General features: G+C 56.7%; 2 protein-coding genes and 1 long non-coding RNA gene across 9 annotated transcripts; 1 reads left to right on the top strand and 2 right to left on the bottom strand.

Moving 5' to 3' along the window:
- Nucleotides 1–699: 699 nt before the first annotated feature.
- Nucleotides 700–3,395, bottom strand: EGFL8 (EGF like domain multiple 8). Of its 2 annotated transcripts, none has more exons than XM_045292472.1 (9): nt 3,149–3,395; nt 2,567–2,695; nt 2,301–2,423; nt 2,111–2,220; nt 1,921–2,016; nt 1,653–1,823; nt 1,493–1,575; nt 1,257–1,410; nt 700–1,031 (listed from the first exon to the last, which is right to left on the bottom strand). In XM_045292472.1, the coding sequence occupies exons 2-9, from the start codon at nt 2,665–2,667 to the stop codon at nt 988–990; spliced, it is 882 nt and encodes a 293-aa protein (XP_045148407.1). In that variant the 5' UTR covers nt 2,668–2,695; nt 3,149–3,395; the 3' UTR covers nt 700–987. The 2 variants fall into 2 exon arrangements, with proteins under 2 accessions (XP_045148407.1, XP_004711780.1); XM_004711723.2 differs by lacking the exon at nt 3,149–3,395 and adding an exon at nt 2,780–2,989.
- A 736-nt stretch (nt 3,396–4,131) lies between these two features.
- Nucleotides 4,132–15,171, bottom strand: PPT2 (palmitoyl-protein thioesterase 2). 6 transcript variants are annotated; one of them, XM_004711722.2, is made up of 8 exons: nt 13,339–13,591; nt 13,014–13,167; nt 12,463–12,558; nt 12,266–12,373; nt 11,390–11,473; nt 11,186–11,270; nt 5,174–5,228; nt 4,132–4,970 (listed from the first exon to the last, which is right to left on the bottom strand). In XM_004711722.2, exons 1-8 carry the CDS (start codon nt 13,525–13,527, stop codon nt 4,827–4,829), a joined length of 915 nt encoding a protein of 304 aa, XP_004711779.2. In that variant the 5' UTR covers nt 13,528–13,591; the 3' UTR covers nt 4,132–4,826. The 6 variants fall into 6 exon arrangements, with proteins under 6 accessions (XP_004711779.2, XP_045148405.1, XP_045148404.1 ...); XM_045292470.1 differs by lacking the exons at nt 4,132–4,970; nt 5,174–5,228 and adding exons at nt 10,217–10,577; nt 15,094–15,171 and having other exon boundaries at nt 13,339–13,529; XM_045292469.1 differs by lacking the exons at nt 4,132–4,970; nt 5,174–5,228 and adding exons at nt 10,217–10,577; nt 15,094–15,168 and having other exon boundaries at nt 13,339–13,551.
- On the top strand, nt 4,860–5,733 carry LOC123521956. The gene is made up of 2 exons (XR_006680286.1): nt 4,860–5,028; nt 5,217–5,733. It is a non-coding gene; the product is annotated as an uncharacterized LOC123521956 (long non-coding RNA).
- Nucleotides 15,172–15,688: the final 517 nt, after the last annotated feature.

Below are 15,688 nucleotides of genomic sequence, written 5' to 3'. Positions count from 1 at the left end.
GTGGGTCAGCCCCTACACAAGGGTGGGGCACACTCCATCCTGCCCCCCGTCTCCTCTCCCTCCGATCCACATTGGCCAGTGAACCCCGCTCCGTGAAACAGTACCCTCCCCCCAAGTCCAGGGAGCCAGGGACTCCTCCGTTTGCCAGCAGGACTCCTCAGCCGGGGCTGGCAGCTGCTCCTTCCAGCTGCTCCCAGAACAGCCCCAGCACCTCCTGGGAAGACTCCTGAGCACCTTCACTCCCGCCCTTGGAGCCCCTTCAGCGGGCGGACTCTTCTAACTCAGCGGTCGCATCCCGCCCATGCCCAGTGCCCACTCCTGGACACAGACGGCCAGTTTGGTCCCCACACATTTCTCTCTGCTTCCCCTCCCTCCCTCCCTCCTCCCTTCCTGGTACAGTTCTTCAGGGGTACTGGCCCCTGCAGCCCCGCTGTGCCATGCCGAGAAGCCGCCACCGTGGGGTGGGCAGGGAGACAGCCAGCAGGAGCTGTGCCCGCTCACTTCTGCCCCCTGGGGAGCTGGGGAAGGCACTGAACCCCTGCCGGAAGGGAGAGGAGGGCTTTTAATTTATTTCTCTTTTGTTTGAGGCGTTCCCTCTCCAAGCCGGTTTTCATTTCCTCCACTCCCCGCCTCCCACCCCAGACCTGGTCCCGTAATTGGGGAGGTGGGCTGGGAGCCAAAGGAGAAGGTGGGACACAGTTGGATGTGACTGGTTTTTATTAATGACCTGGATAACAGCAAGAAACGGAGAATAAAGAGAGAGATGTGGGCACTTCCTGGCTGGGTTTGTTAGGGGCGAGGGAAGTCAGCCTGGCATCCTGGGCCGCCCGCACCCAGGAGCCTCAGGGAGGCCAAGGCAAGTTGCTGTTCCCCACCCCGCCCCGCCGCCGTCCAGTTTCCTCTGCCCCTGGGCGACCAGCCAGCCCGCCCAGAGGAGTGGGTCCAGTGTCTATAAGTTAGGGGCAGGGCCGCTGCAGAGGCTCCTGATCAGCGGTTGAGGCCGGGGCCCAGGCTGTTGTCCTCACAGGAACCTGGTTAATGACAAGGAGATGGACACGTGGAGGTGGGGGCTTGAGGGAGGGTCTCCAACCTGGAGTAGGGTGGTTGACACTGACCAGCTTCCAAGAAAAGGGGTGGGGGGGTTTCGGCGGGGACGGCCAGGAAATTGTTGTGAGGAGGTTTTCTGGGAAGAGTGGAAACCGGAATTGGGGCGGGAGGAGTCTCGGGGTGGGGCCGGTCCCTGGGGCAGGACTCACAGGCACCTAGCTTCTCCTCCAGCAGCAGCACCTGGTCGCTGAGAGAGTCGATCCTGTCGCCCCGGCTCCATAGCTCGGCCACCTGTCGGGGCTGCAGCTCCTCAGGCGGCATGGGCAGCACAGCTCTGACCCAGGCCCCGGCCTGGCCGGCCCACTGCCAAGGAGAAGGTGCCCCAGGAGGTCGGGTAAGGGCCCATCGTGCCCCACGGCCCGGCGCTGGGTGTCTGCCTGCTCACCTGTTCCAGCTGCGCCAGGCGGCCTCGCAGCTCCCTGACCTCTCGCTTCAGGGCGCGCTGCTCCTCGTGTTCCGCCTCCCGAACTAGGACGGGGCGTGACCAGAACTGGGCCCCCTGTGGACCCCAGGCCCCCTCCGCCCCGCCCCTCACCCTCGCTCACCGGCCACGCTGAGGATGCTGGCGCTGGTTGGGGCCTCGCGGGGACCTTCCACGCAAGTGCGCGCGTCGGGGCCCAGCACCAGCCCGGGAGGGCACGCGCAGGTGAAGCTGCCCGCCGTGTTGCGGCAGCCGTGTGAGCAGAGGTCAGCCCCGGTCCTGCATTCATCCACGTCTAGTTACAGAGAAGGAGAGGGGGCGCGGTCTGGCCTGGGTGGGCAGAAGGAAGCGCCCCAGGCCATCACAGCAGGGGGGGAGGCCAGCAGACGCACCCACGTGGCAGTGCTTGCCCCCCCAGCCAGGGGCGCACTCGCACTGCTCGGGCCGCACACAGGTGCCTCCGTGCTGGCAGGGCTTGGTGCACACGGCTGCGGAGAGAGGGGAGAGGGGTGGGTCTACGGTGACCGGCTCCAAGCCCCATTGGTCGGGCCTCCCCCAAGGCCTGGGCAGACCCAGCCTCACCTTCACAGGTGAGCGCCCCGGGATGCCGCTTCTTCCAGCCCTGACAGCAGATGGCGTGGGCCTGCTGCACCTCCCGCCTCACCTCCCTCCACGCCACTCGGTACGTGGTCCTAGGGCACAGCGACAGCTCGGACACTGGGTGGCAGTTCCCGGGGCGGGGCTCCTGGGGCTCCCGCCAGCCCTCCCTCACCTGTAGGTGCTGCAGATCCGCCGTCCGGGGCACAGGGTCAGGTAGGGCTTGTACACGGGTTGGCTGTAGGATTCGTTGTAGCGGAGAGGAACCACCAGCGACTGCTTGGAGCAAACTCCACGGCTGTCCCCAGGTCAGGCAGGAGGCCCCAGTGAGCCAAGGTCGTGGGGAGCCCCGCCCCACTCAAGGCCCCACTGCGACCGACCGACCGCCTGTGATCCAGCACTACCTCTCCTCTCCCCCAGCCCTGCCCCCTCTGTTGTCACCTCTCTTTGAGGGGGCCGCCCCTGGCCCTTTCTCCGGGCATCAACAGCAGCAGCAATGGGAGTCCGAGTAAGAGCCTGCACAGCTCAGCCCCTGAACCCATGGTTCCCCTTGACGTCAGACTCTGTGGGCTGCAGGCAGGTAGAGGTTAATGGAGGCCAGTCCCACCAAGAGGATTTCTGCTGGTCCCTCCTAAGGAGCTCCTTGGCACCCACCTCCAGAGAAGTCTTCACCTGCAGCCATGCCCCTCCTTTCCGCTTCTCAGCAGGACACCCTCCAGTATGGCTGATCCCCTACACACCCCTCCAACCTAGCCAAACCTGGCCTCCACACAGCCTGAGAGACTAGTGGCTCTCCTGTCTCAAACCTGCCCTTGATCTTCATACCTCGACCCCCTAAATACACACAGCTCCCCCTTGGCCAGGCTCTGGGCCTCCTCCCACCTTACCCCCACCCCAACCCAACCCCCTCCCTGGACACATCGCACGCACTACACCCATCGCACACCCTCCCTAAGGTCCTGAGGGAGCAGCCCTCCCGCCGCCCCCCTGCCCTCCCCTCCCCTCGCCTCTCCCCAGTCCCACCTGGCTTTTCTCTCCCCAGAGTGCAGGCTGACCAGGCCAGCAGCAGCAGTAGCTCACACTGGTGGGCAGACTGGGAAGGCGGGCTTGAGCCAGGCAAAGTCCTCCCACCTCTGCAGCCTCCGCCCACCAGTCACCTCCTCAGCTCCAGCAGGGTCAGCTCAGCGAAGTTCAAGTCCTGCTCTCCCCCAGCAAAAGGCCCTCACGGGATTTCTTCCCAGTACTCTGAGGACCTGTTTTTGGACCACCCCCACACCCCCAATCAGCAGGCTACACTATCACCAGTGCCCTTCCCCCCACCCCCATCACCGTCACCCCAAGCCAGACTTGGGCTCAAGAGCTTCCACGGGTAGCGGGGAACAGAGCTGAGGGAATAACGTGGGCTTGGGTCATGGGAGAAGGGGCAAGAGCCACCAAGGAAAATGAAAGGACAAGTCGTCACAAAGGGGCGGCTGGGCGGGGGACAGCCCAAGGCACCAGGGGGAAAATTGCCCCCATCGCTTGATGACATTTGTTAGGGCTGGAGTGGGGGGCACATGGTTGAGTCAGCCACCACCACCCCCTTACCAGAGCAGACAGGGCCCTATTGTCCCAGGCAAAATTCCTTCTTTTAGGAAAGAGGAGGCTCATTGTCCGACCCCCTCATCCAGCTCTGGTCCACAAAGGTCGAGAAGGGGCGCAACAAATGCCCACCCTAACCCTTGGCCCCTCGTCTAGCCTGGGGGTGGCAGGCACATTCCACCCTCTGGGACTGGGGCCCCTGGCTCAGCCCCCCAATGTTAGGTTGGGACAGGAAAAGAATTGTCCTCAGCAGGAAAGAACCCGCAGAGAATCAGGAACCCACACAGAATGGGCATTGAGGGAACGGAAACACCAAGGGGGTCCCCACCCCAGCCCAGGCATCCGGGCACCCAGGCCTCAGGCTCTCCATCTCCACCCTCCTTGGAGAGCCAGGTCCCCCTCACCTGGAAACGCGCCAAGCCACGCGGAGGAAAGGGAGTTTTATTTCCATAAATACAGGTGAAAGACCCCATATTCAAGGGGAGCTAAAAGAGGGGCTGGGGCCTCAGAAATTTGGCTCCCAGGGGGGTACCCCAACACTGAACATAGGGACTGGGGGATCCCAAACCTGAGATGGGCCTTGCAGGCCACAGATATTCCCCAACACTGACACTTCGAGAACGGAACTGTCCCCATAGGGGAGCCTCAGAACCCCACTCTCAGGGGCAGGCCTGCCGGGGGTGGGGGTGGGGGGAGGGCTAACAGTCCCGGCATTCAGAGGAAAAGGGGACATGGGGAGAAGAAGCTAAAAATGTCCTGAGTGGCCTGAAGGAGACCCCTGGGGTGGGCGGGGCTGGGTCCCCCTCCTGCGCAAATACAGAGCAGCAGCGGCAGCAGCCACAGGTGAAACCCTGGTTTCCCCCGGCCTCGGCCTGTGGGAAGGGAGAGCATGGCGCTGCCCCTCCAAAGAGAAGACCCCAGGCAGGGGAGACCAGGCCATGTCATTCACAGAGGATCAGGGTTTCTGGGAGCCCTGGTTGGGGGGTGGGGGTGGCAGACAGTGTGGGAGCAATGAGGTGGTCAGCACACCAGAGCTTGACATCCGCTTTCCAAGGCCGCCACGGAGTCTCTGAGCTGGGTGGGTGAGTGAAGGGCTCCCGGGGGACCCCTGCAGACGTCCTCATGAGAGCCAGGGTTCAATGCAGGTCTCATAAAGGGTGAGGTTGGAATGCCAGGCTGTGTGGGGGATCCCAGCCATCGGGCACCTCACTATGGCCCCCCGGGCCACGAGAGTCTTCAGTCCAAAAGAGTCCCTCAGATAAACCTTCGAGGTGGGCGAAGAGTCACGGAAGCATGGAAGGAAAGACACACAGAATGGCCCAGTGAGTGACAGCTGCTATGCCAGCCCCCCCACCCACAGCGCGAACCCTTCAGATCAAGAGGCAGTGCCAGGGAAGGTTCCAGAATGAGGCTGGACAGTGCAGGCAGGGGGTAGGGAGGGGGGAGCAGGATCCCCCGGAGGCTCACCAATTGTTCTTCCATCTCTAAGACAGTCTCGTTTGCATCATAGAAACCAAAGAAGCTACAAAGAGATCGGAGGAAAGGAAGGTGGGCTAGTGCCCTTCAGGACTTCCCAGCCTGCTGGGGACAGGCACCAGGGAGGGCACTCAAGATCGTTCACCTGCTCTGGAGCAGCTCACGAGGTGATGTACTGAACATGCAAAATTCCCAGCAAAAATGTCTCCCCTGAATCTGATCCGGAGGAAACATCCTACACACCCAAAGGGAGGGGCAGTCGACAGAAGAGCAGGCCTAGACGCTTCCAAAAAGCCCAGGCCATAAAAGACAAAGATCGAGGCACTGCCAGATTCTAGAAGACCCCACAAGAAGCCCTGGTCTCGCGAGTGGGTAAGCATTGGACTGTGAGCCCAAAGGTGGGCGCTTCCTCCTCACCGGCTGCTGCCATGAAGATGTGCCGTCTCGGAAGCCCTACAGGGCAGATCCATTCTGTCCTCATAGGGGCTCCAAGAGTTGGGATCAACTTGACAGCAGTGGGTTGAAAAGAAACAATTAAATGCAACACGTGATCCTGGGTTGTGCCTGCACTAGATCCCCCCAGCCCCATATAAAAAACAGACTTCCTGCCATTGAGTCGAAGCGGACTCCCGGCAACCCTACAGGACCAGGCCAAGCGGCCAGGAACGGAAAGCCTGGTCTCCCCCACGGAGCAGCCGGTGGGTTTGAAGTGGAGCCCGCTGTGCCGGAGCAACGGGGCCAACTTGAACAGGGTATCCAGGCGGCTGCTGTCACTTTACTTCTGGGGGGTGGCTGTGCGGAGCCCCTTGGTGGTGCAAACGGCTCGCACATTGGACTACGTGAAAGGTCGCAGGCCTGAGAGCCTCCCCCCCAGGGATGCCTTGGGAAAAAGAGCTGGGGACCGAGTTTCAAAAGCTTCGCGTTGAAAACCCGATGGAGCATAGCTGTAAACTGCACGATGGGGGCACCCCATGTTGACATGCGTTCAACAGCTGACACTGGTGTGGGGTTCTTCTTTTTTTCTTTTTGTCTCAGGAAAAACAAAAGTGAATCTTCTATTGTGGTATAAGAGACTGTCCTGTTTCCAGGGAACACACTGAGCTCTTTAGGGGCAAAAGGGCAGCACGCCTGCAACCTCCGCTTAAAAGACAGAGAAAGAGGGTGCTAGGCACCCTGTGAATGAGTAATAGCTAGCATTCTTTTTGGCTTCAAAACTTTTCTAAGTACTGTTTATGTAGCAGCCCGTTTAATCCTCACAATAAGCCTATTTGGTAAAGACTATTATCCCCACTTGACATATGAGGAGGCTGAGGTACAGAGAGATTAAATAACTTGCCTAAGTTCAAGGTTAGTGAGTAATGAAGTCAGGCTGCCCTACTGCCTCTCTGTGAAGAAGGTAGGTAGGTATTCAACGGATGGATGGACGGACAGATGAATCGGGAAAGAAAGAATACTAACACAAATGTGGTAAGATCCTGGCACTTTGGAAACGTTAAGTAAAGGGCTATGCAGGAATTGGACTCTTGTGGTAACTTAAGTATGAACTTCGAAATAAAAAGGATTACAAATACGCTACAATCAAGAATATTTAACAGGCATGGGTACTGAACAGATGGCGGCTATGAACAATAGACAGATATTAATGGGAGTAAATCCAGGGGATGGAGGCAGAGAGGTGAATCCCCTACCCTAGCCTTAGACCATTCCTAAAGGCTTCCCAGCCACAAGCCTGGGGAAGGTCATCTCAGGCTGCGGGAACGTGAGGGTGGGGGCACGGAGGTGAGGGACAGCTGGCTTGGGAACCTGGAGGCCAGATTGAGGAACTAGATTTCATAAGGGCTAGGAATTCTACTTCTGAAAAACTGCCAGTGAATCTACAGGTGGGAGGGACCGATTATCACCAAGAAAGAAGAGCTGGGAATGGAGTATGTCCTCCGGCCCTGGGGTCTCTGCAAGGTGAAGGTCTTTGAACAAGAGGAGACTCATGGCAAGCCCTCACATCGGCATGCTGCATTTGGACTTGAGCCTCAACACTCTCCATCCGGACTTCGAGTCTCTCAAACCGAGAGGGGAAAAATATGTGTTTGTTTTTTAAAAAAAGAAACTGTATGGATCACAAAGGCCTAGAATCACCATGAATGGCAGCCAACAAAGAAAGCAGTCAGGCCACAGGGACCTGGATTTGCATCCCAGCTCAGCCTCGGGCTCTCCCCACGGTGTGTGAGGCTTCCCGGCCTCTCAGTTCTCCATAGAACACCTGCCCCCGAAGCGCAGTCACACACGGTGGCTGTGAGTGAGCCTGACTTCACCACTTACCAACTGGAAACTTAAACCAGTTAGGCAATCTCTCTGTGCCCCAGTCTCCGCCTCGTGCCACATGGGAATGAATAATAACAGCCTATAGGGTTGCTGAGAGGATGAAACAAGCAAATAGGTGTAAAGTACTGAAAACAAAAACTTGCTACTAACCATGAGGAAACTTTAACTATTAAATAATCCTATTACCGGGAGGAGATGAGCCAGACAGGGTGCGATGTAGCAACGATGAAAAATACAACTTTCCTCTAGTTCCTAAATGTTTCCTCCCCCGCCCACTATCATGATCCTGTTTGTACCTTGCAAGTCTGGCTAGACCAGAGGATGTACACTGGTACAGATAGGAACTGGAAACACAGGGAATACAGGGCAGATGATCCCTTCAGGACCAGTGGTGTGAGTGGTGATACTGGGAGGGTAGAGGGAGAGTGGGTTGGAAAGGGGGAACAGATTACAAGGATCTACATGTGACCTCCTCCCTGGGGGACGGACAACAGACAAGTGGGTGAAGGAAGACATCGGACAGGACAAGATATGACAAAATAATAATTTATAAATTATCAAGGGTTCATGAGGGAGGGGGAAAAAGAGGAGCTGATGCCAGGGGCTTAAGTGGAGAGCAAATGTTTTGAGAATGATGAGGGCAATGAATGTACAAGTGTGCTTGACACAATTCATGTATGTATGGATTGTAATGAGTTGTATGGGCCCCTAATAAAACGATTAAAAAAACCCAACCTATTAACCACCACAAAAGGAAGGGACGATTCAACCAAGGTGCAGTATAGCACCAGGGAAACACACATCATTCCTCTAGTTCCTGAATGCTTCCTCCCCCCACTACCATGACCCAGTTCTACCGCACAAATCTGGCTAGACCGGAGAACACACATTGGTACAGATAAGCACTCTCGAGGCATGGAATTCAGGACAGATAAACCCTCAGGAACAGTAGTGGGGGTAGCGATATCATGAGGGGAGGGGGATGGGGGGGTGGGAGGGAGAAAGGGGGGACCCATCACAAGGTTAGATATATAGCACCCCCCTGGGGGGAACAAATAACAGAAATGTGGGTGAAGGGAGACAACGGACAGTGCAAGACATGAGATAACAATAATATATAATTGATCAAGAATTGACGAGGGTGGAAGGGAGGGGCAAAAGGAGGAGCTGATACCAAGGGCTCAAGAAAAAAGAACATGTTTGGAAACGTTGATGGCAGCATATGTACAAGTGTGCTTAATACAATTGAATAGTGGATTGTCTAAGATTTGTAAGAGCCCTCCCCGATAAAATGATGAATTTTAAGAAATTACCCAATCAACTATGAGACTTCAAAAGAGTTCGTGGAAAGGTTTTGGGTTGTTTGTTTGTTGAAAGGTTTTGTTTTTCCACAAATTTCTGAAGTCCCCTCACATTGCTTTCACTAATAGAGTTGACAGAAACGTGAAAGGAGATCATGGAAATCAAACTCCACCCTTGCTGTCATAAACATCGTCACCTGACCCCCTCCAATGGCTTCCATCTCACTCACACAAACTCTCTGTCATCGGAGTCCATGCTGACTCATAGCGACCCCCTCTGGGTCTCAGAGACTGTCAATGAGGGTAGGGGGATGGCGGGGTGGGAGTAGAAAGCCCAGGCTTTCTCCCTCGGAGCCGCTGGTGGTTTTGAACCGCCCACCCTGTGGATGCAGCCCAATGCATAACCACTGTATCACCAGGGCTCCTCTCACTTCAAATAATTGGCCTCATCCCACCTCTCTCCTCACCTCCTCCACCACTCCCTGCTCCCAGTGCGCTGGCTGTACCTCGGTGGTCCTTCCCCAGGGCCTTTGCAGGGGCTGCTGCTCCCCCAGGGTGGGTCCCCCTTTCCCCAGAGCTGCAACACTCCCTCCCTTCCTTCCTTGAGTTCCAGGCACCTCCCCCAGGAGGAGTTCTCCCTCCGGCAGGATCTGAGACATCCTAGTCATCCTTGAATCCCTCCCTCTGCCTTATTGTATTACTAACCCGATACACACATCTACATTGTTATCTGTCTTCCCAAGGAGCCCAGGTGGTGCAGTGTGTTATGCATCGGGCTGCCGATGGAAAGGTTGGCAGTACACCCCCAGCTGCTCTGCAGGAGGGAGACCAGGCAGCCTGCTTCTGTAAAGACCCAGAGGCCCGGGCAACCCTGTGTGCCAGCTGCTTCTACTCTGTTCTATAGGGTTGCCGAGAGGCAGAATCGTCTCCGTGGCATGGGTTTGGTGTTGGGTTCATCTGGCTCCTCCACTGGAAATGTAAGCTGGCTGGCAGCGGGGACTCCTTTGGGATGCACCGCTGTACCTGCAGGGCCCAGCACAGTGCCTGTACCTAAAGTACACTCAGCTCAAACCTGCTGGGCCAATTCTGACTCATGGTGGCGGTGTGTATTACAGAGAAGATGCTCCGCAGGCTTTTTTTCCTGGCTCTCCTCGTTCTTCCATAGAACTGCCGGGTGAGTTGACACCACTGACCTGTAGCTTAGCAGTCCAGTACAAATGATTGGCACCGCTCAGGGAGGGCAAAGAGTAGTGCTCAATAAATGTTTATGGAATGACCAAATTCAGGCACATCAGATCATTTATGCCCTCAAACTCACTGTTACTGAGTCGATCTGGACTCCTAACGACCCTATAGGGCAGGGTGGACCTGGCCCTGTGGTTTCCGAGACTGGAACTCTTGATAGGAGGAGAGAGCCTGGTCTTTCTCCCGAAGAGCAGCCGGCGGCTGTGAACTGCTGACCTTGCGGTTAGCAGCCCAATGTGTGACCCCCCATGATGGTCCCGGGAACCATGCATTTTTCTTGAGGAGCAGTTTAGAGGCAGGAAGGCAGCTTGAGGTTGTTAGTGAAAGAGCTACACCCCCGAGTCACTGCCATTGGTCCATTGTGTCCCAGAGTGGCCCTCTGGGTCAGAACAGAACATCCTGTGGGGTTCCAAGGCTGGAAGTCATTCTGGGAACAGAGAGCGTTATCGTTCTCCCGAGGAGTAGCTGATGGGTTCGAGCTCGTGCCCTCGTTGTTAGCAATCTCACTGGCAATCCACTGTGCCCCGGCGCTTGTCAGTCAAAGGGGTGGAAGAAAAGGTGATGAAATGACACACGTTCAAGTAATGTCGCTTTCCTGGTTTGATATTGTGCTGTCTCTCGCTGCCATGTTAAGATCGTACCATCTCTCCCTCTCGTGGCTGACTCACGGTTACCCCTGTGGGTCTCTGAAACTGTAAATGTTTACAGGTGTGGATCAGCCCAGTCTTCCTCACACGGATCTGCTGATGGTTTCAAAATGCCAACCACCAGGATCACAGCCCACCGGGTAACCACAGGCACAGAGAGTGCAATCACAGGGGAAAAGGGGGAGAGATACATGGGACCTCTCTGTACTGCCTTTGAAGTTTCCTGTGAATGTAGAGTCACTTAGTGACTAAGATTTAGGAAGTAGGGCTGAGTAACATAGCTAGACTCAAAGGGCCGGGGATCAAAGGCTATTAACCAAATAAAGGGAGAAGCAGGCCTGTTTTAAGCACGAGTTGGAAGTTGCCTCCGAACAAAGATGTATAATAGACATTTAGATAAAAAACATTTGAAGCTGAAAACTAGACAAAAAATTGGTGAGGGTAGGTGGGGGTGGTGGTGTCAATATTAATTACACACAGCTTTTCATTACCTGGACTGCCAAGGAGTAATAACACCATCATCAGGGCCCCCAATCAGCACCAGGTGACCCACACGGAGAAAGTTCTTCCGCCAGGCTGCAGGGTGGTAAGAAGAAAGGCTGGTTAACCCCCAGGGGTTAGGCTGGGTTGAAGTGGGGGCACCTAGAGGCCAAGAAAGCAGAAAAGGAGAGGTAGGGTGGGAAGTGGGGTCTCACCAGTAGCATTGGGATGGTTTCTCTCCCCATTGATCAGGGCCAGGAAGCTGCTGGCATTGAGGTACAAGTCATCATGGTGAGGGTCTAGGTTCAAAGATCCAGGAGAAAGACAGTCAAAGAAGACGGGAGGCTGAAAGACCAGCCCATCAGGAAGCTGCCAGAACCGGCAAGGGGCAGTTATTAAATCATGGCACTGGTTATAGTAAAAAAGAATAGCGAATGTGTATCTAGGACCTACTATGTGTCAGGCACTGTTCAAAGTCAATTGTATTCATTCTTTTTTTTTTTCAGTCCTTAACACCACCCAGTGAAGCACGTGTGATAAGATATCCCATGACAGATAAGGAAAATGGAGTCACAGATAAAGGCACTTCCCCAAGGTCATCCAATAGTCGGAATTCAAACCCAAGGAGCCCGGCCCTGACCCGAGGGTCTTAAGCACTAGGGGGCTGACAAACTATGTCCCATGGGACAAATCCAGCCTATCATTTGATTTTTGTAAATAAAGTTTGATTCACGGGCATATTGTCTAAAGTTGCTTGTGTGCCGCCCCACAGATTGGAGTGCTTGTGAAAGAGACCGTGTGGCCTGGAAAGGCAAAAATATCTGCTAGCTGACCCTTTCAGAATTAACTGGTGGGCGCTGGGTGTGGTTTTAGAATCGGAACCTTTCTCGAAAAGCTTTGCTGAGCCCTGCAGTAGACCATACTCTCCAAGATAATAAAGTAGCACACAGAAAGTATTTCAAACAGTTCTTTGTGTTCAAATAAATAAGCACGCCCAGAAATGCAAGTTACCCTCATTGCCACTGGTTATGCTAAAGAGAGGAGCAGCCAGCACAGCGCCTTCCTTCACGGAGACCCTAGTCCCTACTCACCATGCCAGTAGTTGCAGATGGAGAATTCCTGGCCCCAGGGGCTATAGCAGATCCGGTAAAGGTTAGATCGCATGGAGGTGGGGAACAGCCATTTCAAATAGTCTGTGTCTGGCAAGAGAACGGCGGCGCTGAGCAGCTCCCAATGTCTGTCCCCCAAAACTCAGAGGCCTCCATGGCTCTCCCCACTGCCCACTCACCTCCATACTGTCCCATCTGTGGAGAGGACAGGGAGATGAATGAATCCACATTGTGGTCATCCATGACGGAGAGCAGCGCCCGGCACACCAGACCCCCTGTAGGCAGAGCACCACAGTGGGCAGGGCCTCAGGGAGGGCCAGGCCCAGAGCTGCCAGCTTGCCCTCACCACACTGCTTCATAAAGGAAGCTCGGAGAAGGGAGGCTGGCTTATGTGAGAAGACCCAGCAGTGGCAGATCCAGAATTAGATGCTGGGCCTCCTGACTCTAACTCTGCTTGCTGGGTCATCCCTTCTGTCAGAGAAAGAGGGCCAACCCCAGGAATTGGAGAAAGGAGTGCACAGCAACTCAGGGAGCCTCCTCCCCATTGAGAACACAGAAAAGTCCCACCCAGGTGTGGTGGGAGGAAGCCAGGACAGACGACAGGCTGAGATGTCAAGGCGCTAGCTAGGGTTACGTGGTTCACAGAAAGGGGCATTGGGAAGTGACCCACAGAGGGGGTTCATGCCTCAGGGCTCAGGCGATGGAGGCAGCAGGGGGTTGGATCACCTACCCTGAGAGTAGCAGATGAGATGTACTCCTTGGGGGGCCTTCGCCATGATGGGCGCCACAGCCTCTCGGAATCCTTGCACCTGTTCCCATAGGGGCCGCAGGCTCTCTCTCCCATCAAAAAGATCAAGCACCGTCACCGCAGTCCCCGGGTGTGTCTGTGGCGGGGGAGCAAGGCAGCCACTGGGAAGGGACTCCCAAGAAGGCCCTCCCGCCCACGCTGGCATCAGGTTAGCGTCCTCCCCGAGGCGCGGGGCAGGACAGCGCGGCCACTGACTTTCGGTTCCTCTCCACCTCCACCACCCTGCACCCAAAGGTCCCCGCCATACCTGGTTGATGTATTCCAGCAGGTGGCGGAAGCTGTACGAGCTGTCGAAGAGCCCGTGCACCACGATGACCGGCTTGAGGGGGGCGCGGCGGGGCGCTGGGGTCGCCGGCCAGGTGGGCAGCAGCAGCAGCAGCGGCAATAGGTACAGGATCCCGGTGGCGGGGAGCCGCAGCCCCCGGAGCCCCAGCATGCCTGCGGAAAGGCCGGTCACAGCCTGGGAGGGAGATGACAATGCCGCCTCCCTCTGACACAGACGCCTGCCAATCGAGCCACCCCCGTCCCCACCGGGACCTTGCTACAGAGTCACCTACTTTCCACCCGCCGGGGCCTCCCGCCCCTCCCCTTCACACACGCACACCCCTACCACGTCCGCGCACCCCCGCAGCTCCGCCTCCAGCGCGGGCGCTGTGCGCGCTGCCCGCCTAGGCCCGGGAGCCTCCGAATGCACCGAGCGGGACTGCCGAGGGTCCCCGAGACCCCTGAGCGGTCGCCCAGGCCCATGCAAACTCCCACCTGGCCAGGGTCCGCGGGCCTGGCTCCGCCGGCTGTTGACTTCTCCCGGGGCAGGCACCCCAGGGGGAGGGGGAGAGTGGGAGGAGGGAACACGCGCAGGGAATGACGGATGGGAGGGAAGGAGGGGGGGCTGCTCGGGGTCGCGCACCGCCGTCACGTCCGGGGCTTTCCCTGGCAACCGTGCAAGCGTCCCCAGCAACACAGGCCCGGACCGGAGGGGCAGCGGAACGTTCGATTGCTCCCAAGGAGAGGGGGAGGAGATAGGTGGAGTAATCCATTCGGGCCAGCGGGGAGAGCGCACTAACAGTGGCTGGGAATGGAGAGGCGATCTCGCCAGCTCTCTCCAGCTCTCTGGTTGCTCCAATTCTTCCCGCCTTCTCATCGCAGGTGTCCGGCCCCTCCGCAGATGCAAAGTTCTCCCAAGGGGAGCAGGGGGAGGGGGGAGGGGGGTGGCAGTGTGTAGAAGCTGGACAGGCGTGTGTCAGCATGTGGTCTTTATCTGGGCGGGTGGTGAGGTGGCCCTGATGGCTGAAGCCAGCCCGGGCAGGCCCTTGCCCCTGGCCGACTGCCCGGCCTCCCCAAGTCACCGGTCCCATGTCACAACTCCTCATTCTGGAGTGCGTGTAAGGCCCTTGTCTACAGAGACGCGAAGTGTGCTCGAGGCCCCTTGAGTTAAGTGGGGCCCCGGTCTCCTTTGTCCAGTACTATTCCAATGCCCTCCCCCGTAGACACCCCACCCTCGAGGGGCGGAGGGCCCTTGGGCCATACTGACTCACACCCAAGCAGCTTCTACTACCCTTTCAACCCTAGCGACCCTCACAAGCCAGGTCTTCAGAACTCCCTGTGGGCGGTACCCAGCCCAGACTTCTGGGCTCCTGGAGTCCCTGGGCACCTGGGCTTTTAACTTGGCCTTGAAAGACAAGACGTGTCCCTTGAGAAAAAGGACAGATCTCAATGCTAAAGGCGCCCACCACACTTCCCCCACCCCCATCCAACCTCTCTCCCCCAGCCTGGGGCGGACAGACATCAATCCTTCCACATTCGGTCGGGTCGGAGCCCCCCACCCTCCTTCCTAAGGTCTCAGGGCGGTGTAAACTCTCTCAATAAAACCAACTTTTGCCCCGAATTGCGCAACGCGAGATAGGGCGGCGGTCGGGAATACAGGTTCTAGCGAACATCTGCGGAACAGGAACGACCTGTAGGAAGCAGAGATTTAAATCATGGGTCTGATATTGACTCTTACCAGGGCCTCGGAACAGTTCAGCAGTCTCCTTTTGGACACCGAGGAAGAACAACTGTTTCCGGCGGGGGCTGGGAAGTACTCATATCCATAGGAGTGCGAGGGTGGAGAAAACGAATCTCTAGCTGTGTTTTCGCAAAAAGCCCAACTTGTGTAAGCGTCTGCAGGCCACCCACGCGCTCCCAAGTTGCAATAAGCAAATACAAAGACTGCAATCTCGCTGAACCCCAGGTCTAGTCGGAGGTGGTGCTGCACGGGGGCTGGTGGTGGTGGTAAAGACTGAGGGATTGGATCTGAAAACCGACTTGCTCAGAACTCAACAGCTCTGGAAGCCAAGAGGAGAAAGAGGAGGAGGCTCACACATCCCAAACCGAGCTAGAAGGCATTGTCTATCCCCCAAGACAGTCCTCAGGGAGTCCCGGGGGGCATAATAGGTTATGACTTGGGCAGCTAACCTCAAGATCACGAATTCATTCGAAGCCAGCAGCCACCCTACGGGGGAGAAAGAGGAGGCTTTCTATTGCCAGTAAAGAGTTAGTCTTGGAAGTCCACAGGGGCGGTTCCACTCCGTCCTATAGTGTAGATGGCAGGGAGTAAA

The sequence above is a fragment of the Echinops telfairi genome, unplaced genomic scaffold (genome assembly GCF_000313985.2).
Source record: "Echinops telfairi isolate 266 unplaced genomic scaffold, ASM31398v2 ScPeMD7_655;HRSCAF=1070, whole genome shotgun sequence".
NCBI lineage: Eukaryota > Metazoa > Chordata > Mammalia > Afrosoricida > Tenrecidae > Echinops > Echinops telfairi.
Note: the sequence above shows the minus strand (reverse complement) of the source record. Positions and strands in the feature narration are given on the sequence as shown.

Coding starts and splice junctions, on each gene's coding strand:
- EGFL8 (XM_045292472.1), bottom strand. CDS start 2,667: ATGGGTTCAGGGGCTGAGCTGTGCAGGCTCTTACTCGGACTCCCATTG. Junction 2,424..2,566: donor GGCGGCCCCCTCAAAGAGAG/GTGACAACAGAG, acceptor ACCTGGGGACAG/CCGTGGAGTTTGCTCCAAGC. Junction 1,824..1,920: donor GGGCAAGCACTGCCACGTGG/GTGCGTCTGCTG, acceptor CTCTGTAACTAG/ACGTGGATGAATGCAGGACC.
- PPT2 (XM_045292470.1), bottom strand. CDS start 13,527: ATGCTGGGGCTCCGGGGGCTGCGGCTCCCCGCCACCGGGATCCTGTAC. Junction 12,559..13,013: donor TCTCATCTGCTACTCTCAGG/GTAGGTGATCCA, acceptor CTCTGCCTACAG/GGGGTCTGGTGTGCCGGGCG. Junction 11,474..12,265: donor CATCTGCAACTACTGGCATG/GTGAGTAGGGAC, acceptor CTTTGAACCTAG/ACCCTCACCATGATGACTTG.